The sequence below is a fragment of the Muntiacus reevesi genome, chromosome 2 (assembly GCF_963930625.1).
Source record: "Muntiacus reevesi chromosome 2, mMunRee1.1, whole genome shotgun sequence".
NCBI classification, from domain to species: domain Eukaryota; kingdom Metazoa; phylum Chordata; class Mammalia; order Artiodactyla; family Cervidae; genus Muntiacus; species Muntiacus reevesi.
Window position 1 is genome coordinate 38,479,876 of NC_089250.1, and position 21,246 is coordinate 38,501,121.

Below are 21,246 nucleotides of genomic sequence, written 5' to 3' on the forward strand. Positions count from 1 at the left end.
TCTCTGTTTATGGAATTTTCCAAGCAAGAATACTAGAGTGGGTTGCCATTTCCTCCTCCAGGGGATCTTCCCTTATATGATGTAATATAAAATGTATCTTAAGTGTAAAGGAGATCTTTGGGCACTCTTATTTCTTTGGTGTTCAGTAATCTATTTAGTTTTAATTCAGTTCATTTGGAAATTACCAAAAAAAAAAAAAAAAAGACTCTGCTTTCTGCCAGCTAGGAGCATCCAGGTTAACCCTGTAAGTTGCAGGAAATGGACAGTAATGAAAAGGATCCCTGTCCACAGAAACACAAATGCATGGTACATGGCCAGGAGATACAGTAAATAGACCAGCTGTACATCTATTTATAAACACATTTCAGCTTTCCTGATTGCCTTCTGTGGTTTAAAATTCTTCTTTTTTAACCCATGGTAACATCTTAGTGGTTCTTTCATAATGAATGAATTAAAATGTTTTTTTATGTGTGCATTTTATGTTTGTATGAGAATCACAATTTTATCTTTTTTAAAAGGTTACTTGAAAACTTAGCATGGTTGGAACAATTTGGGTATATCAATTCACTTTTTATTCATACATTTTATGAAATCTAAATACAGGGCAAGAATTGCCTGTGACAATTTAGGTCCTGAGTTGAAATATGCTGCGAATATAGAATACACACTGGATATCTAAGGCTTAGTATCATTTAAAAAAAAAAAAAGAAAGAAAAATTAAAATATTCTATTAGAATTTTTAAAACTTGATTACATGTGAAACAATACTGTTTATATACTGGGTAAAATAATAATGCCATTAATTCCACCTTTCTCTTATGTTGTGAAATATGTTAGAAAATTTGCAGTCGCATGCACGGCTGGCATCACAAGGACAGGCCGCTCTGGACCATGAGTTCTCCCATTCCTCTCGGCTTCCTTCCTCACATGCCAGGGAGCACAAAGTGATCCCGAACTCTGCTTTTCTGCCTTGGGTTCCTACCTCCTGGCAGCGTCTTGTTTCGTTCTCGTTTTCGGGGAGGCGGGGTGGCTCACAGTGAAGATCCTCGGAAAACCCCAGACTTTACAGGCGTTCCCGGCTGCGGCCTCCAGAGGGCGCAAAGTCGCCACCGGCGTTGCCGAGCAACTCGTGGCCCGGAAGTAGTTCTCTGCATCGCCCCCATCCCTCCCCCGCCCCGCCCCAGGGCATCGCGTCAGACAACTTCCGGCGGGGCGAGTGAGGTGGTTCCGCGAGCCGGTCCCGCGGCAGCGGCGACGCGATGACCACGCTCCGGGCCTTTACGTGCGACGACCTGTTTCGTTTCAACAACATGTGAGTGAGGCCCGCTCGGGCCCGGCGGCAGCCGGCGCGTCCCAGGGGCCGCGCGGGGAGGGAGCCGGGCGGGACGTCTGGACGGCCCCGCTGACCTTGGCCGGATGGCTGTCTCCACGCAGCTCCGGCCGCAGTGCGGACGCCTTTCGGGGTCTGGGGGGACGCCGGGCGAGGGTCGGGGGGCGCCGGGCCGAGCTCCTCTCCGCTTCCTGCCGGCGTCCCCCCACTGCGCGGCAGCCGAGGCCCGGCGGCGGCGTGGTTACCTTGTATCCGCGCGGGGTAACACTGGCCGCCGCCCGGAGCGACGCCTTTGCGCGCCCCGTTACTGTAGCTGCGCGTCCCGGCAGGGGTACCACTTGTTGCTGTGGGATGCGGGGAGGGGTCGGAGGGCGGTCCTCGGGGTGCCCGGTCCTTCGTCCGACTTAAGTCAGGCTCTGTGATTTGCAGGTTTCATTGTTTTGTTTTTTCTAAGTTTTATTATGAAAATTTATGAGCGCTTAAAAGCTTGATAGGATTTTACCGTGAACACTTGTAGGCTACCAGCTGGCCTCCCACTTTTTTACCATTTCACTCTTTTGGCTTCATCACATTTTCGTCCATCTTATCCACCCACCTCCCCAATCCCAGACCCCCTTTTAAAGATCCCGAGGCAATTATTTGGAAACTTCAAGGACCAGGTAGTTGAGGTTCAAGTGTCAGGAGGATGGAAAGAACCTGAGCAGAGTGCACTAGAAACGTTCACAGAGGGGCTGAGTCTCAGAAAATGGGTAAGTGTTGACAGTGGTGAGGAAGGAGGTGCTGGAGGAGAAAGCCTGGGGGGCGGCGGACACTTGTGCGGGGGAGTGACTGTAGGATCGGGTTTCTGTAACTCCGGGGTCAGAGCAACTGGTGAGGCTGGACTTGTGCCCCGTTGTTGGGGGCGGAGGTGGTTTCTGGGGGCCTCTCTCAGTCGGAGCAGAGTAACTGTGGCCACTGCTTTCAGTTTCACTGTGCCTGGCCCCGGAGTAACTCCTTAGTAGCTAGAGTAGTAGTAGTATCAGTCGCTTAGTCATGTAGACTCATGGCGACCCCATGGACTGTGGCCTGTCGGGCTCCTCCGTCCATGGGATTTTCCAGGCAAGAATCTGGAGTGGGTGGCCTATCCCTTCTCCAGGGGATCTTCCCGACCCAGGGATCAACCGGCTCTCTTGCATTGTAGGCAAATTCTTTACCATCTGAGCTACAGGGAAGATCAGAGTAACCCCTTTGCTCCTCACACCTCTGTGAAGTAGTTGCTCTTCTCATTCCCAATTTTTGGCGTGAGTCAGCATAGGATTCGGGCTCTTCTCATTCCCAATTTTTGGCGTGAGTCAGCATAGGATTCGAGAGCTCAGAGGAATGGCCCAGGTGGAAGAGCCCTGCGTGGGAGTGGGCAGAGCACTGAGACTCCCTAAGGAGATTGGCCTCAGGCTGGTGGTTCTTAAGAGTAATCACTGAGCACTCTTTTGCAAATACTCATTCCTGGCTGCCCAGGACCCCTAAGCCCTCCGCTGCAGGGCCGTGTGTCTCGGGGTGACTGGAGAAGGTGTACCCGGCAGATGAGCCATTTAGGAGGTCTTGGCAATGACCCAGAGATGATGACTTGATGAAGGCTTGGGTTTCAGAAGCACAGACCTGGGAAGTGACCATGTGCTTTGACACTTCAAGAATGGATGAGGCAAAGCCGCCTAGAAAGTCAGTTTTAACCGAAGACTGAGGAAGGGTCAACACTTTCTTATGAAAAGGAATAGAACAGAAGGAAAATAAGCGTGATCATTTATGTACAACAAAACATCATCCTGTCCTGTTAACAGGCAGACAGTCAACACATATTTGTTTAATCTCCACATTGTGTAAGTCACCATGCCTTTGTATAACAAAAAAGGTATATATTCAAAATTACCATTAATTAAAGATTAATTATGAGGACTTGCCTGGTGGCTCAGTGGTGAGAAGTCCGCCTGCCAATGCAGGAGATGCCAGTTCGATCCCTGAGCTGGGAAGATCCCCTGGAGAAGGTAATGGCCACCACTCCAGTACTCTTGCCTGGAGAATCCCATGGATAGAGGAGACTGGTGGGTTACAGCCCATGGGGTCACAGAGTTGAACATGCCTTAGTGACTAAACTTAGCAAAAAGTCAGACATGACTGAGCGACTTTAACTCACACACTCACTCACTCACCCACTCACCCACCAGAGGTTCTAGTCCTTTACGTTTTGGTTTTATCCTGGGGATCCGCAACTACTGCCGACGTTTTTGTTTATAGGATGGGGAGGAAGGGAGGACTGATTTTCATGGTTACTATCCCACTACTCATGTAGGACATTTGGGCCCCCTTATTTCAAATGTATTAATTTCCCTGGTAGCTCAGACAGTAAAGCATCTGCCTGCAATTCGGGAGACCTGGGTTTGATCCCTGGGTTGGGAACATCCCCGGAGAAGGAAATGGCAACCCTCTCCAGTACTCTTGCCTGGAAAATGCCATGAATGGAGGAGCCTGATAGACTGCAGTCCATGGGGTCGAAAACAGTCAGACATGACTGAGCAACTTCACTATCACTTTAGCAACTAAACGACAACAATTTGATTTCAGAGTCATCTAACTTGTTAAGGCCTCTTCAGTCTATGCCAGTGGGGGACTCCTCTCCCTCCTCACTTCCTTCTGTTTCTCACCTTGATTAGGGCGCTTCTGTCAAGAACACGGAGAATCACTGGGGTAGAATGTCGCAGTAGTAACTGAAAGAAGCAACGGATGGAGAAACATTGCCATTAACAGCAAATATTTTATCCTTGGGAAAATATTTTATGCCTGCCAGTGCTGAAGAGACAGTAGTGAACAAGACAAAACATGTTATCTTTATGGAATTTACAGTTTATTTGTTGAAATTGGCCACACCACACAGCTTGTCGTTTCTGCTTCCTCAAGTCCAGGGGTTGAACTCAAACTCTCGGCAGTGAAAACCAAAGTCATTGAAAACAAGTCGCTGTACATAACCATTGCATTGGACTGCCAGGGAATTCCCAGAATTTACATTTTAAAGGGGAAAGTAAGATAGAACTTAGTGTTCAGTAAACAAGGAAAAATGAGAGCAGGAAAGGGAAATAGGAAGTACATGTGGATTCGACTTTGGGTGAGGTGTTTCAGGGAAGGTGTCACTGCAGAAAGATGGGGGTAGGGGGAGTGTGTAGGTTTTGGGGGCATGGGTGGTATGGGCAGAGTAGTATGGGCACTGGTTCCTGTTTCAGACATGCAGTGGGGGAGGCGGAGGCAGAGGCGGAAGCGGCCGCCAGTGTGGCCCAAGCAGCAAGTGGGAGTGTGAGGACACCAGGTCGGAGTCAGAGGGCTCGACCTTGGAGAGGCTGGCACTCACGGGCTTCTCTGCAGAGGGTGCTCAGACCTCCAGGTAGAGAAGTCAGGCAGGCATCCGGGCATGGGAGTCTCAAGTTTAGGTCTGGGCTAAAAATAAAAGCTTGGGGGTCAACACTGCATGGATGGTGTTAAACCCAGATGGCTCGATGACTTCACTGATGAGTGCGGACAGGAGAAAAGGCTCCAGGATGGCTCCCGGGGCATCGCGTGGTGAAGGAGACAACAGTGGCCCAGTGAAGCAGGAGGAAACCCTGCTGCTGGGTCTGGAGGCTGAGAGGACAGCTTGTCGGGGACGGAGCTGTGGACTGTGTCACGTGTTCTTACGGCCTAGGGTGCAGCACGTTTGTCCGTTTCTTTCGGGACCGGCTGCTGGGTCCTGAGAGGCGGTGGACCTGCTGACCTGCACTCCGGGCCTGGGCCCAATGCCGCAGGCAGAGAGCAGGTGGGGTGGCTGCTGGAACCTTGGTGAAACTGCTTATTACAGTTATGTTTTCTTCCTGAAGTCAGAAGCAGCTGAGCTGGAAGAGGGAGCATTGAGGAGACAGGAGAGGGTATAAAGTAGTCTTGAGAAGGGCGGACAGTGAGTCCTATACTGAATTAGAGCAGTGATTCTCTAGGTGTGGGCAGGGGCACTTCAAGATTGCTTGAGGGGGTTCTGCAGGGTCAGAGCCATTTTCATGATAAAACTAAGATTTTTTGTTTTTTAAAAACCTTTTGGCCATGCCGCGCAGCATGTGGGATCTTAATTCCCCAACCAGGGATGAGCCCTGGCCCCCTGCATTATCAGCACAATCTTAACCACTGGACCACCAGGGAAGTCCAGGTTTTTGTTTTTTATTGCTTTTTTTAACTCTCATTCTTTCACTAGTGCACAAGTGGAGTCTTCCAGATGTGTGATCATCTAACAGAAAGCATAGCAGACACAGAAATGAGAAATCAGCTGTTTTCTATTAAGCCATACATTAAAAAGATATGTAAAATTGTTCAAATAATGTCACTAAATTTCTTTTGTCTTTGAAAATAGTGACTTTTGGTTTAAAAAAGTCAATCACATTAATATTTAACTGATTTTTTAAAAATGAACAAATGTCTTACACTTTTAAATATCCATAGATTTAAGTCTTGGGGTCTTCAGTAAGTTTTGAGTATAAAGGGGTGCTAAGATTTGCTGGTCTCCAGAAATGCACTGTTACTGTTGCTATTGCTAAAGGTCCTGAGGAAGAGCTTGACTGCATGTGTGAGAAGAGTTGAGGGTGCTGTTTTGGGGTCCGCCAGGATTGTGCTTCCACTGACTGAATAGGAAAGTGAGGGGCAGAGCTCTCTGTGGAGGGAGGCAGGTGTGGAAATGCTGATTTGGGAGTGTTGTGCTCAGACACGCTGGTGAGGCAGGTGCTCAGCAGCTCCAGAGCCAGGTAAGTAGTATTCCTCTGAGAGCAAAATTAAAAGTATGAGAATGGGGGCAGTGGGGAGCAGAAGCCCCAGGAGTGAGAGAGCCCACGTTTAGAGGGTAGGATGAGGGAGGGATGGCGCTGGCACATGCTACAAGGCTGGTGTAGCCCTGTCTGTGATTGACACCCCAGGTTGGTCACCAGTTCCACTTACAGTTTACTGTTAGTTAGAACATGGAAAATTGTAGGGAATTCCCTGGTGATCCAGTGGTTGACGAAGTGCTCCCAGTGCATTAGGGCATGGGTTCAATCCCGGGTTGCAGAACTAACATTCTACAAGCCACGGTGAGGCATGGCCCAAAGAAAAAGAAGATGGAATGTTTTGATGATGTATTAACTGTAAAGTAATTTGTAAAGAAACAGTTAAATGAAAATGTACGGGTGTCTTTATAGTGACTGTAATGATGGCTTAATATGGTCATTAGGTAGGTTAAACCATTTTTCTTAGTTGAAAAGTTGGTTTAAAGTTGTGAATTTAACATGTTCTGTTTTCCCTGTGCATGTTATTTTTAGTTGTAATTGGCCTATTTAAACTGATTTTGTAAACACTGCTTACTGTTGACATTTCTCTTGTTTCTTTTAGTAACTTGGATCCACTTACAGAAACTGTATCCTTTTTTAAAAAGTTTAAATAAAGGCTTCTAAGAATAAGGAAAGTAGAGAAAAGAAAAAACATAGACTTGAATACTGAAAATGTTTAAGACTTGGAGGTCAGGAAACATCATAAACAACATTGAAGGCAATTAAGAATAAAAGAAACTAAAAACTGGAAACAAGAGTTATCTTATATCTGCTGACAAGCTAATATAATGACCTCATAAATCAAGAACAGTACAATCCCCTGCCCTCCCTGCCCCTCAGTAGTAAGCATAGCTGTGAGCAGCAGAAAGCTGTGACTTCAGCAGGAGGGGCTCTTTCTGTCTGATAAGAACAAAGCCTCAAGAGGATGATCAGTGCCAGGCGATTCCATGATGTCCTAGACTCCGGGCTCTGCCCTGGGACCACTCTCTCATCCGGGGGACCCTGGCTTCCAGAGTCTACGGCATCTCATCCGCATTCCTGGCAGGAGCGTTGATCAGCAGAGGGGAAGCCAAGGGGACCGCTGGAAGGTGTGACAAAGCCCTTTGCCCGACCAGCACCTGCCTCGAGACACACCTATCTAGAACAGTCTGGGATGAGCCTAGAGTTTACATTCAGGCTGGCTGCTAAAGGGGAAAAAAAATTGATTTTAGGTAACAATTAGCAGTATCTGTCATGGTCCCCAATGGAAACATGGGCAAGGATGTGTGAAGTTACGGTCCTCTGACCTGAATAGATAACTCCTACATTCTCAACAGCTTGAAGCACAGAGTTGGATTTCTGGGTTATGTGCCATGTCCACTGTGGGGTAAGAGGGTAGTATTAATTGATCGTTTAACCAAGAGGGCATATAGGAGGCTATGAAAATTTCAAGAGTTCAGTCTCGCCAATTAAAAGACATGATAATTAAAACCAAAATGAAGTAACATGTTTTATCTATCAAACTATCAAGGATTTCAAGCAGTGATGAAGCTCAGGGCTGATGGAGGTGAGGCGAGGGGAGTATTCTGATAAATTGCTAGTGACAGAGCAATTTATGAGAATGTTCAAAAGCTAGTCTTTTGAAGGTACTTTACTCATGGATACCTGGTAATTCAGTTTCCTGGAACCTGAAAATAACAATAGAGGCATTTATGTCAGGGGTGGGCACGCTAACATGCATGGGCCTGTTTTTGTAAGTAATGCTTTACTGGGGAATAATTTACACACTGTGCTCTAGTCCTGGACTTTCACAGTTTTGTTTTTTTTTTTTAGTTGAAATATAGCTGACTTACAGTGTAGTATTTTTTTATGGTTAAGAGTGTATAACAAGCTAGAACTAGAAGGACTTTTATTAATTTGGTAAAGGTTTTATATTTTAAAACTTTGAGCAAGCATTATATACTTGAGTGAGAAATTAAGATACATTCCCTTCAAGATAGGGCATAAGATAAGAATGCCTACTGTCACTACTACCCTTTAACATAGTTCTAGAGGAACTGACCAAACTTCCAGAAGGAAGGAAAAAGTATAAGGATGAGAAAGTTAGAAATAAAACTGTCATCATTTATAATTGATAGTACAATCATCAGTCTAGAAAAATTAACAACCTGTTAAGAATAAGAACGTTCACCAGTGTTAGAACCAAGATCAAGTTTTGAAAAATCAGTAGCATGTGTACACCTAGTACAAATCAAGAATAGAAATCAAGTAGTAGAAATCAAGAATATGTGACTGTGTGTGTGCATGTGTGTGTACTTTTTTTTTGTAGTAAAAACTTTATTAAGACTTTGAAGTCAAAAAGTAAAACTCTTGTTAAAATTTTCTGAACCTTTAGGTCAGTTCAGCACAAGAAATAATTGAATATTTAAAACATGTATATCAAAAAAAAATAAAATAAAAAAATAAAACATGTATATCTACTTAACATAATAGTAGAATGGAAGCAGGTTTTTTAAATATCTAAAACTGACAGTGAGTATCTGTAATATATATTAATAACAATCCTTCTTGTTTTGTGACCTTTTAAAAAATGTGAGTATAATTGATATACAATATTGCATTAGTTTTAGGTATAGAGCAGAGTGATTAGTTATATATAAAAAACCATTGTTTTATCAGATTCTTCTCCCGTGTAGGTTATCTCAGAATACTGAGTTGAGGTCCATGTGCTGTACAGTGGGCTCTTACTGGTTATTTACACACACACACGTTTTATATATAGTAGTGTGTATATTAATCCCTGACTCCTGATTTATCTTCTCACCACATATTTTCCTTTTGGTAACCATAAGTTTGTTTTTGGTATCTATAAGTCTGTTTTATAAGTAAGTTTCTTTATATGAGTTTTTAAACTAGATTCCACATAAAAGTGATAGCATATGATACTTGTCTTTATCTCACTTCACTTAGTATGATAATCTCTGGGTCCATCCAGGTCGCTGCAAATGGCATTATTTCATTTTATGGCTGAGTAATATTCCATTGTATGTGTTTACCACATCTTTATCCATTCATCTGTCAATGGACATTTAGGTTGCTTCCATATCTTGGCTATTATAAACAGTGCTGTAGTGAACATTGGGATGCATGTATCTTTTGGAGTTACAGTTTCCTCCTGATACATACAGAGGAGTGGGACTGCTTGATCATATGGTAGTTCTATTTTTAGTTTTTTAAGGAACCTCCATACTGTTCTCCCTACCAGTTTATATTCCCTAAGAAGGGTCCCTTTTCTCCACACCCTCTGCAGCATTTTATTGTTGTATACTTTTTGAAGATGGCCATTCTGACCACTGTGATACCTCAGTGTAGTTTTGATTTGCTTTTCTCTGATAATTAGGGATATTGAGCATCTATTTCATGTGCTTTTTAGCCACTGGTATGCCTTCTTTGGAGAAATTCTGTTTATATCTGCCCGTTTTTTGGTTGGGTTGTTTCTTTGATACAAAGTTGCATGACCTGTTATGTGTATTTTGGAAATTAACCCCCTCAGTCACTTCATTTGCAGATAGTTTCCCCTCATTCTGTGGATTGTCTTTTCATTTCTTTTTTTTATGGTTTCCTTTGCTATCCTAAAGCTTTTAAGTTTAATTAGGTCCCATTTATTTTGATTACTCTAAAGGATACTGACATGATTATGTAAAAAAACATTTCACCTGTGTTTTCTTCTAAGAGTTTTATAGTATCTTATCTTACATTTAGGTCTTTGATCCATTTTGAGTTTATTTTTGTGTATAGTGTTAGAGAATGTTCTGATTTCATTCTTTTACATGTAGCTGTCCAGTTTCCCCAGCACCACTTACTGAAGAGACACTTTTCTCCATGGTGTGGTGTGTGTGTGTGCACGCGCGTGTGTGCGCGAGCGCCAGTACCATGCTGTTTTGATGACTGCAGCTTTGTAGTATAGTCTGAAGTCAGGGGGCCTGATTCCTCCAGCTCTGTTTATTGTTCTTAGGATTGCTTTGGGTCTTTCAGGTCTTTTATGTTTACATACAAAAACAAAAAAACAAAAAAACTTGTTCTGTGAAAAATGCCATTGCTAATTTGATAGGGGTTGCAATTGAACATGATTGCCTTGGGTAGTATAGTCATTTTGACAATATTGATTCTTCCAATCCAAGAGCTTGGTGTATCTTTCCATCTGTCTGTCATTGATTTCTTTCATCAGCATCTTAAAGTCTTCAGAGTCCAGGTCTTTTGTCCCCTATGTAGGCTTATACCCAGGGTTTGTTTTTTGTTTTTTTTTATGTGAATGGTAAATGGCATTGTTTCCTGAGTTTCTTTCTGATCTTTCATCATTAGTGTATGGAATGTAAGAGATTTCTGTCTATTTTGTATCCTGCAGTTTTACCAGAGTCACTGACAATCTCTCGTAGTTTTCTGGTAGCATCTTCAGGATTTTCTGTGTGTAGTATCATGTCATCTGTAGTGACAATTTTACTTGTTTTTGAATTTAGATTCCTTTTCTTTCTTTTTCTTCTCTGCTGTTGCTAGGACTTCAAAACTATGTCAAATAAAAGTGGTGATCATGGACATTCTTGCCTTGTTCCTGATCTCAGAGGGAATGCTTTTGGCTTTTCACCATTAAGAATGATGTTAGCTGTGGGTTTATCCTATATGGCCTTAGGTTTAGGTTCAGTTCAGTTCAGTCGCTCAGTCGTGTCCAACTCTTTGTGACCCCATGAATCGCAGCACGCCAGGCCTCCCTGTCCATCACAGACTCCCGGAGTTTACTCAAACTCATGCCCATTGAGTCGGGTGATGCCATCCAGCCATCTCATCCTCTGTTATCCCCTTCTCCTCCTGCCCCCAATCCCTCCCAGCATCAGGGTCTTTTCCAATGAGTCAACTCTTCGCATGAGGTGGCCAAAGTATTGGAGTTTCAGCAAGTTCCCTCTATGCCAACTTTCTGGACAGTTTTTATCATAAATTGGTGTCAGATTTCGTGAAAAGCATTTTCTGCTTCTATTGAGATGATCCTATGGCTTTTCTTCAGTTTGTTAATGTGCTGTATCACATTGATTGATTTGAAGCTATTAAAGAATCTTTGCGTCCCTGGGACAAATCCACTTGATCATGGTGTATGATCCTTTTAATGTATTGTTGGGTTTGGTTTACTAATATTTTGTTGAGGAATTTTTGTGTCTGTTCATCAGTGATGTTGGCCTGTAATTATTTTTTTGTGGTATCTTTGATTTTGATATCAGGGTGATAGTGGCCTCATAGCTTGGAAGTATTCCTTTTTCTGCAATTTTTGGGAAAGTTTCAGATGGATAGGTGTTAACGCTTTAGATGTTTGATAGAATTCACCTGTGAAACCATTTGGTCCTGGATTTTTGTTGGACATTTTTAAATCACTGTTTCAATTTAAGTACTTGTGATTGGTCTGTTCATATTTTCAGTTGCTTCAGTCTTGGAAGATTGTATCTTTCTAAGAATTTGTCTGTTTTATTAGCATATAGTTGTTTGTAGTTTTTATGATCCTTTGTATTTCTGTGGTGTCAGTTGTAACTTTTTCATTTCTAATTTATTTGAGCTTTCTATTTTCTTGATGAGTTTGGGCTAAAGGTTTATCTATTTTATTGTCTAAAATAACTAGCTTTTAGTTTCATTGATCTTTTCATTTATTTCTTTTCTGATCTTTATGATTTCTTTCCTTCTACTAACTTTGAGGTTTTGTTTTTCTTTAGTTGCTTTGTTTACTTGATATTTTTCTTGTTTTCTGAAGTAAGACTATATTGCTATAAACTTCTCTTTTAAAATTGCTTTTGATACGTTCCATAGGTTTTGGTAGAGAAGGCAATGGCACTCCACTGCAGTACTCTTTCCTAGAAAATCCCAGGAACGGAGCAGCCTGGTAGGCTGCTGTCCACGGGGTCACTGAGAGTTGGACACAACTGAACGACTTCACTTTCATGCATTGGAGAAGGAAATGGCAACCCAGTTTGGTGTTCTTGCCTGGAGAATCCCAGGGACAGGGGAGCCTGGTGGGCTGCTGTCTGTGGGGTCGCACAGAGTCGGACATAACTGAAGTGACTTAGCAGCAGCAGCAGCAGCATAGGTTTTGGACTGTTATGTTCTTACAGTCATTTGTTTCTAGGTATTTGATTTCTTCTTTGATTTCTTTAGTGATCCACTGGTTGTTTAGTAAATATTTTTCAGCCTTCATGTGTTTGTATTTTTTATTTTTTTTTGTATTTGGTTTCTTATCTCATAGTGTTGTGGTAAGAAAAGATGCTTGATTTCAACTTTCTTAAATTTACCAAGGTTTGATTTGTGGCCCAGTATGTGATCTATGCTGGAGAATGTTCCATGTGCACTTGAGAAGAAAATGTATTCTGCTTTGGGATGGAATGTTCTATATCAGTTAAATCCATCTAGTATAATGTGTTATTTCAGGCCTGTGTTTCCTCATGGGTTTTGTCTCTGTCCATTGATGAAAGTGGCTTGTTAAAGTCACCCACTATCATTGTGTTTTGTTGATTTCTCTTTCTCTGTTATCATTTGCAGGATATAGTGAGGTGCTCCTATGTTGGGTGCATGTATACGTCTTTTTGGATTGATCCCTTGATCATTATGTCTCTTGTAACAGTCTTTAAAGTCCATTTTGTCTGATACGAGTATTGCAACTCTAGTTTTCTTTTTTCATTTGCATGTAATACCTTTTTCTGTCCGCTCACTTTCAGTCTGTGTGTGTCCCTAGATTGGAAGTGGGTCTCTTGGAGACAACATATATATGGGTCTTGTTTTGTATCCATTCAGCAAGTCTGTGTCTTTTGAGCATTTAATCCATTTACATTTAAGGTAATTTTTGACACATTCTTTCTGCCACTTTCTTGTTTTGGGTTTGTTTTTGTAGGTATTTCCTTCCCTTTTTTGTTCTCTTGTGGTTTGATGTCTATGTTTAGTGTTGTGTTTGGATTGCTTTTTGTGTGTGTGTCTTAATTGTAGATTTTTGGTTTGTGGTTTACATGAGGTTTTGATACAGGATTGTTTTAAGTTGCTGGTCTCAATTTCTGATGCATTTCCAATACTGTTGGTTTTGATACTCTGTGTGTGTGTGGAGGATCTCCTACCTTTACCTCTTTTGCCTGTGCTTGTGAGCTTTCCCATTCATGCTTTTCTTGATGCTAATAGCCTTTTCCACACAGGGAAGTTCCTTTAGGATTTATTGTGGCTTTCATAGTAGTTGCAACAGAGACCATATGGGTCACACAGCCTTGGAATATTTACTATCTGGCTCTTTATAGGAAATGTTTGTTTGCCTCTGAGTTATGTCAGTGGAATACTAACAGCAGTAAAAATCAACTATAACCGGTGACAGTAGGGCTGAATATCAGAAACAAAGTTCAGTGAAAAAAGCAAAAACAAAAAAAACTCAATTTTCATTTGTATTGAAAAGATTATGATCTATTAAAGACCCCTGTTTAAAAAAGTGAAAGGATTTTGAAGAATTTTGAATGACAGAAAAATTTTCACTGTATAATAGGCAAAGTATTACAATGCAAATCAGCCTATAGGGTATGCTTCCCATTATACGTAAAGTTTTTGGCAAAAGTCCCATAAACCGGGTGACGTGCCTGCCAGGGCTTCATGGTCCATAAGCTAGTGCTCTTTCAGTAGCCAGAGAAGAGACGGTTATGGTGTCAGTGGCTGGGTGGCAGAAAGACTTTTGCTTTCACATTAATGGTGATGTTTTAAGAGACAGAATAAAGGCTGTCTTTCAGAGGAGAGTTTGAAGAATTTACAAAAAGATTTTCCAGAAAGTTAAAAAAAAGGCTGATGGTGTCCCTTAATACAACTGCATCTCCAAGTTAATACTGAGAAGTATAGAAATGAGTACAACTCAGCAGGACAGCAGGGCTGAAGAGCTAAGTAATGAGCAAAGTACTCAGGCAATCGCTTTTACAGTAGGTTTTTATTTTCTGCATTACTAGAAATGCAGAATTTGAATCAGTGGACTGAACAAACTGGGTTTGTTAAGTAGCCTTTGGAAGTAAATTAAAGTTATTTTCACTGTCCCGTGCCTGAAGCTAATGAAGGCACTAGTCATTCATTTCCTAGTGCCGAAAGGGAGAAGTAAACATACTGAGGTTGCACTGTGTGCCCAGCACCAGGGAGAGAGGGCAGGTGACGCACACACTGTAAGGGGACAGTAAACAGGAATGTCAGGTGATGGGGAAGTGCTGTCCCGGGAAGGGGTGCTAGACATAGTGTGAGCAGCGGGGAGACAGGCTGTAGAACTTGGGGGTTCTGGTTCTCCACTCTTGGATGGTATGTCTCCGTTCACATCTGAGGTTACATATTCAGGCAGTTTTCTTAAAACTTAGTGCTAACCTAAACATTTCATGTAATGAACTGATTGCAGAAATCATACATATGGCTAGGGATAAAGGAACAATATGCTTTTTAAAGGAAACTTCACGTTTTGTGAAGAACTCTGACTGTTCTTACTTTGCATCCTCCTTAACGAGTCTCTAGTATGGGATTCCTTTTTACCTACAGTACCTCGCCCACTGGCCAGAGTACTTCATCGTCGCAGAGGCCCCTGGAGGAGAGTTAATGGGTTATAGTAAGTATAACACTACTAGTGCTTTTCTGGGTAAGCAGTTAAGATAAAAAATAGTGTTTAACTCTAAGACTGATCACAGAACTGGAAATATAATCATGATGCCTGTAATTTTATTTTCTTTTCAACTCTTGGACAGCTTACTGATCCCTCTGTCTTAGGTACTGTGCTAGGCCCAGGGGATACAGCAGTGACCCAAACAGAACTGGTCATGTTACTGACACAAGTTTGAGCTGTAGATTGTTGTGTGTACATACACACATACATACCCACACGAAATGTAGGTCATTTAAAAAATACATGTCAGGTAAGAGCACTAGCAATTAGCTAGATGGCTTTAAGCAGCAGTCCCCAAACTTTGGCATCAGAGACCATGGAAGATCAATTTTGCGGTGGGGATGAGGATGGCTTTTGGACAATTCAAGCACATTACATTTATTGTGCACTTTATTTCTATTATTATTATGTCAGCTCCACCTCAGATCATCAGGTGTCCAGAGGTTGGGGACCCCGGCTTTAAGTGTTACTTAAAAATCAGGGCTTGGTCGCTTCCTTTATGATAAAAGTGTACCACACAGTATTTCTCCACGTGTAGTTGCCGTGTTCAGTTACTGGATGTGGTCTTTCGTTGGCAGTCATGGGCAAAGCAGAAGGCTCAGTGGCGAGGGAAGAATGGCATGGGCACGTCACAGCTCTGTCCGTTGCCCCGGAATTTCGGCGCCTTGGTTTGGCTGCTAAACTTATGGAGTTACTAGAGGAAATTTCAGAAAGGTAGGAGCCTGTTTTTCAAATAATTCTTGAACTCTTTCTCTCTTGGTAAATGTTTATCAGTTGTTTCCTTCAGGTTGTAGGCTGTCATGATGCAGGTTCATAGGAATTTCATGTTCAGCCTCTAATAGTCCTTTACAACAGTTCTTTCACACATTCATAGTGGTATTATTGTCCCTGTTTTGCCACTGAGGAAAATTAAAGCAGAGTGAATGACGTCCTGTAGACTCTTGACCTGGGTAATTGGTGGAATCAGAATCTAGCCCTCAAGGTCTCTGTTACTGTTCTTGCCACTGTGGCAGATATATTCCCCAATTTTTTCTTAACATGCCCTTTGCATCTCAGTAATTCTTTCAGTAGTGTCCTAGGCTAAAGAAAAGTTTATAGTTTTAAGTGGTAAAACTGAAAGAAATATTTTCATTTCATTTTTAATCACTGTGGTTATCTCCTAATGAGATGCGCCTGCTGGGCATCACATGGCTTCTCAAACTGTGGAATCTGATTCTGCAAAGCCACCTGCACTCTTGTTTCACATTGATTTTCATGTGGTCCTGGAGCTTTATAATGACAGGAATTGCTAAAGCCTGGCTTCATAAAGACACTGTGTCACCAAAAGAAATATAATGTGATGTGTATTTGTGAACTATACAAAGCCAGTAGTTTGCCCGTGTTCAACATGTAAGGCTTGCCTGTGTTTTCCCAAAATGTTTGAAATATTCTTCAGCACCTCCATGAGTTTGGACCACTTGGCAGCACAGTTTGAACAGCCAACATTGTGGCTTTTTTTTTTTAAAGACCTGTTTTATATATCAGACACTTGTTAATATGTTACTTTTATTAAATCCATCAAAGTGGAGCATTTTACAGAAGTAACCCATGGCCTCAAAAGTCGACTTGAAGCAAGTTGAGGGCAAGAGGGAACTTGAGTTCATTCTTGTTTAAGCTGTAAAAGAAGTCTAGTCCTTAAGAATTTTAAAATTCCTGTCATTAAAAAGCCCCAGGACCACATGAAAATCAATATAAAACAAGAATGCAGGTGGTTTTGCAGAATCAGATTCTCCTAGACTGAACAGGGAAGAGGAGAAAATTTTTAGGAAGATTGTAGTTTACAAACAAGAATTAATGGTATGCACATCTTATTGAAAAAGTTATCTGACATTATTATTATAGTGGACAGGGAGTTTGGACATGTGTTCTAATAGCCATGACCTTACACATAAAATTTATAGGACAGACTATCTTTTAGAGTAGAAAATTACTACTCTCCTTTCCCTTCCAGTTCCTAAACCTTCATTACAGTAGTTACTAAGATTTAAGTGACCTGTATTTGTACAGGAGTGTGTGTGTACCTATACATATATATATTAAATAATGTACAGTAAAAATAGAAACTATATTTCCAAAAAAAAAATTGGCTAATAAAAATCAAAAGAAAAACTAAAGTGGCAGACAAAAAGCATGAAATGAGGTGGTGGTCATGAATCCCAATATAATTAGGTAAGTACAACAGTGAATGTTAAGGAACTAATAACTTCAGTTTAAAGACAAAGATGTTATGCCAAGTGAAATAGGCCAGTCACAGAAAGACAAAAACTACATGATACCACTCAGAGAGACCTAAGGTAGGTAGATTCACGAGTGGAATGGTGGGAGGGGGAAGGGGAAGTTACTACATTTACAATTTACCAATAGGGTGAACCTCACATTTAGTGTTCTTACGACAGATTAAAAAAGTGATGCTGTCAGAGCTGTACTCTATTTACAGGAAATACATGTAAAGATACAGAAAGATTAAAAGTAAAGAAAATTTCTAAACTGGGCTTCTCTGGTGGCTCAGCTGGTAAAGAATCTCCTGCAATGCGGGAGACCTGGGTTTGATCCCTGGGTTGGATAGAAAGCCTGGAGAATTCCATGGACTGTATAGTCCATGGGGTTGCAAAGAGTCTGACACGACTGAGTGACTTATGTTCACTTCACTTTTTAAATTATGCAAATTCTAAAGCAAATAAAAACTGAAAAGCAATTAAGGGTGTAGTTAAGTCACATTATAGTTATTACTAGAATAAAAAACAGTCACTCCATATTGGTAAGAGTCAATCAAAAGTTACATATACCCAGTGACAAAGTAAAAATGCAACAACTGACTAAACTACAGAAAGAAATAGATCATCATAATTAGAGGTATGAACAGGCCTATTCCTAATTAGAACAATCAGAAATTGACTTAATTGTATAAAACAGGGGTCAACGAACTTTTCCTGGGCCACCAGAAAGGGTGCACAAGGCCACCTGAGGTCTCTGTTGCACATTATAATTGATGTATTCTGTAATGTTCATCCTTTTAAAATGTAGTTTAGTGGGTTTCATGTTTTCATTGTATAAATGTCACCATACTCCATAAAACTTCTTGAAGACAACATAGGCAAAACATTAAAATATATTTCTAAATATTTAGGGTTGTCCCTCCAAAATTGTTTAAAAAAAAAAAAAAGGATTCTTAGCTTGAAAATAACTAAATGACTTAAGTTCAATCTTACACACAAAAAGAGAACTTATTTTTTAAGGCTAAGATAATCTTAACAAAAACCGGACAAGCGGTACAAGAAAGAACATCTCATTACAGATGCAGAAGTCCTAGAAAAACTTAGCAACGGACCTAAGAATGTATTCTAGCAATTAATAGACTGAAGAACATTTTTTAATCTCAGTAAATGTAGAAAATGCTTTGATAAAATACAGTATTCCCTCTTGATTAAGCAATCTAGGATACAGAAAGGGAAAACTTTAACCAACAAAAAATATTTACTGAAAACCTATAGTAAATATTAGAGGTGATGCATGGAATGCTTCTCTTAGTAATTACTGGAAATCCTTGACCATACAGTGAAGCAATTAAAAAAAAAAAAAAAAAAGAAAAAAAAAAAGAAAAAAAAAAAAGTATGAGGACTGAGAGGAAACTGTTATTTGGACAGGTAAGAGTGTACACATAAAAAACCTGTAAGAATCTAGTTTGTTGGATATAAAGTGAGTCTAAATTCAGCTGCGTTTCTATACAAACAGTAACATTAAGAGGATGAGATCTGCATTGGCATCAGTCCACTAAGCCTTTGGGGAAAATCTAACAAAAGCTGTGTAACACCTCTCTGAAGTTCATACAGCTTTATCTGGAGACAGTAAATATGACCTATGTAAATGAAGAAAGAAACTATTCATACCAGTATTATTTTCTAGGACTTCTCCCATTCTGATTTTTTTTTTTTAATTACAGAAAGGGTGGATTTTTTGTTGATCTCTTTGTAAGAGTGTCTAACCAAGTTGCAGTCAACATGTACAAGCAGCTGGGCTACAGCGTGTACAGGACAGTCATAGAGTACTATTCGGCGAGCAATGGGGAGCCCGACGAGGACGCTTACGGTGAGTCCCTGCTGGGGCGGCGTCCCAGAGGAAGCGACATTTACATGCATCCTATAGACCAAAATACTCGGCTCTTTTAATACACTTAAAAAAAAATCATATTTAAATTTGAGCTATAGTATTTAAATCTCCTGTAAGCTACCTTCATGAACCTACTACTAACTAACTTACATTAACTAACCAATGGTTAATTACTATCAATTGTTTTGCTGTTACAGACATGTTACTAAGACTTTGTCAAAAGAACATTTGTAGGAAGAGCTAAATCCCACTAGGGTTCGATTAGTGTTTCGTGTATTTCTGCTTGGGAGTCTCACTTATAAATACATTTCTCTTAGAATCTGGTAAAAGTGGGAGAGTAGGGGACAAAACTGTGTATGGTTTTGGTGTTTTTTTAAACACCTGTACACTTTAAAGCTGATACAAAATCATACTCTGACATTTGGGTACTTACATTAAACTTTGCTTCTTAACAGATATGAGGAAAGCGCTATCCAGGGACACTGAGAAGAAGTCCATCATACCATTACCTCATCCTGTGAGGCCAGAAGACATTGAATAACCATGAGCAGTGGTTCTTAGGCTGATGATGCTCCAGATAGAATTATGGACAATATTTTTTCATTAGATGACCTTGGAGCTCTATTAGGAGAGAAGGGGATCGTTTAACTCTTAAAGACTTCAAGAAGATACAGGTTATCAACTTATTTTATGTCATCTTGTTTCCTTTAGCAATATCATACTTTCTAAAGCTGTTCACTGTAATAAAATCCAACCAAAAAAGGCAGCTAGGTGAGAAGGAAACCTTCCACTGTCATGGCTAATAACACACTGTTCACGGTGTGCCAGGGAAAACGATTGCTCTAGTCTCCCCCTAAATTCTGTGCCTGAGAACCACTGCTGCATATACAGTTTTTATTTTGTATTGAACTTAAGCTTTAAAAGCATATATGAAATGTATAAATCTAAGATGTATAATAAAATGCACTGTTGACTCTATGAATGTTTTCTGGAAGTTTGATGGTCATTTGTAAACCTAAAGTTAGCAGGATTGAGAAAGGTCATCACTTAGGGTTTGTCTGTCACATTTTTCATTTACATACAAAGCATTGTTTAAATGCTTCCGTGACAGCCCCTGCCTGGCACACTTAAGCTTCCTGCTTACCGCAGACTAAGGTCTTCCCAGATACTTGTTTCCACACTGCCGGTCTCAGGTCTTTCCTCTGTCTAGTTTCACAATACTGTATTCCTGCCTTTCAGAATACAAAAAGATGATAAAGGGAGAACAGAGCCTAATTTCTTAAAAAAAAAAAAAAGGCCAAACGATTAAATCACAGGCTAACCACTTATTTTCATGTGTAGTTTTCATCACTTGTAATACCAGTGAATAAAAGTAGCTAAATAAAATGAAAAAGAATCACAAATGATTGTTAACACCCTTTACTTTTGAAAGGACTTATTTTGGTGAAGATGAGAGAGAAGTGATACTCTCCCAAGACAGTAACTTTTTCTTTCATGCATTTTACACAGGCGTGGTATGTGCCTGCAAACAGTGATAGTTTACACAAGAACTTGGCTGGTTTTTTTTTTTTCTTTCACACATGTGCAACACAAACATGATTATGATTCATCACTTACAGTAGCGTCTGGCCTGTTTTCATCTCACCCGTGGCCCTGTGCCAACTTAGCCAGTTTAGAACATGGTGCTCCTCTGAAGCCCCTGCTATGGAAGCTCCTGGAGCCTATGACTCCAGCAGCCAATGCCAGTCTGGTGACCAAAGCAGTGGGGTGGAGAACAGGTTGCTTTTACCTGCTGGTCCTATTTCTTTCTGCTCTCAAACACTCCTGTTTTCAAGATAGAATTTAATACCATAACAACTAGCTTTCACTCCCTTGGGTGGCTGACATACTTGAAAATGTAATCATACATTGCCCAAGGAAATTTGCTAGTTGTCCTTACAGGTGAAGAAACAGATATGCTTCCAGCCAAATAACCTTGGCAGTGAACAACAAAAAAATAGGCTTGAGAATACAGGCTAGATTAAAGGAAACAATTTCTCAGATTGGTTAACTAAGGCAAACGCTTTTTTGCTTGAGAATATAAGCAATGTATCAGCCAGCAAATACACCATCATCTTGCGTTGCTTTGTGTCATGACTTAAAAGTTACCGCAGGTGTCTTTCACATTCTAAATTGAGGCCAGGTTGCATGAGTCAGGTTTTACGGGTAGACAGTCTCTGCTGCAACAATGCTGGGCAGTGTTTATTGGTGCTCTTGGTAGAAAT

The 21,246-nt window shown here is 40.9% G+C and overlaps 1 protein-coding gene across 1 annotated transcript; it reads left to right on the forward strand.

Moving 5' to 3' along the window:
- Positions 1–1,179: 1,179 nt before the first annotated feature.
- On the forward strand, positions 1,180–19,960 carry NAA20 (N-alpha-acetyltransferase 20, NatB catalytic subunit). Its single transcript, XM_065921323.1, has 6 exons — positions 1,180–1,312; positions 6,734–6,758; positions 14,692–14,782; positions 15,415–15,550; positions 18,816–18,961; positions 19,438–19,960. The coding sequence occupies exons 1-6, from the start codon at positions 1,260–1,262 to the stop codon at positions 19,521–19,523; spliced, it is 537 nt and encodes a 178-aa protein (XP_065777395.1). The 5' UTR covers positions 1,180–1,259; the 3' UTR covers positions 19,524–19,960.
- The last annotated feature ends 1,286 nt before the right edge of the window (positions 19,961–21,246 follow it).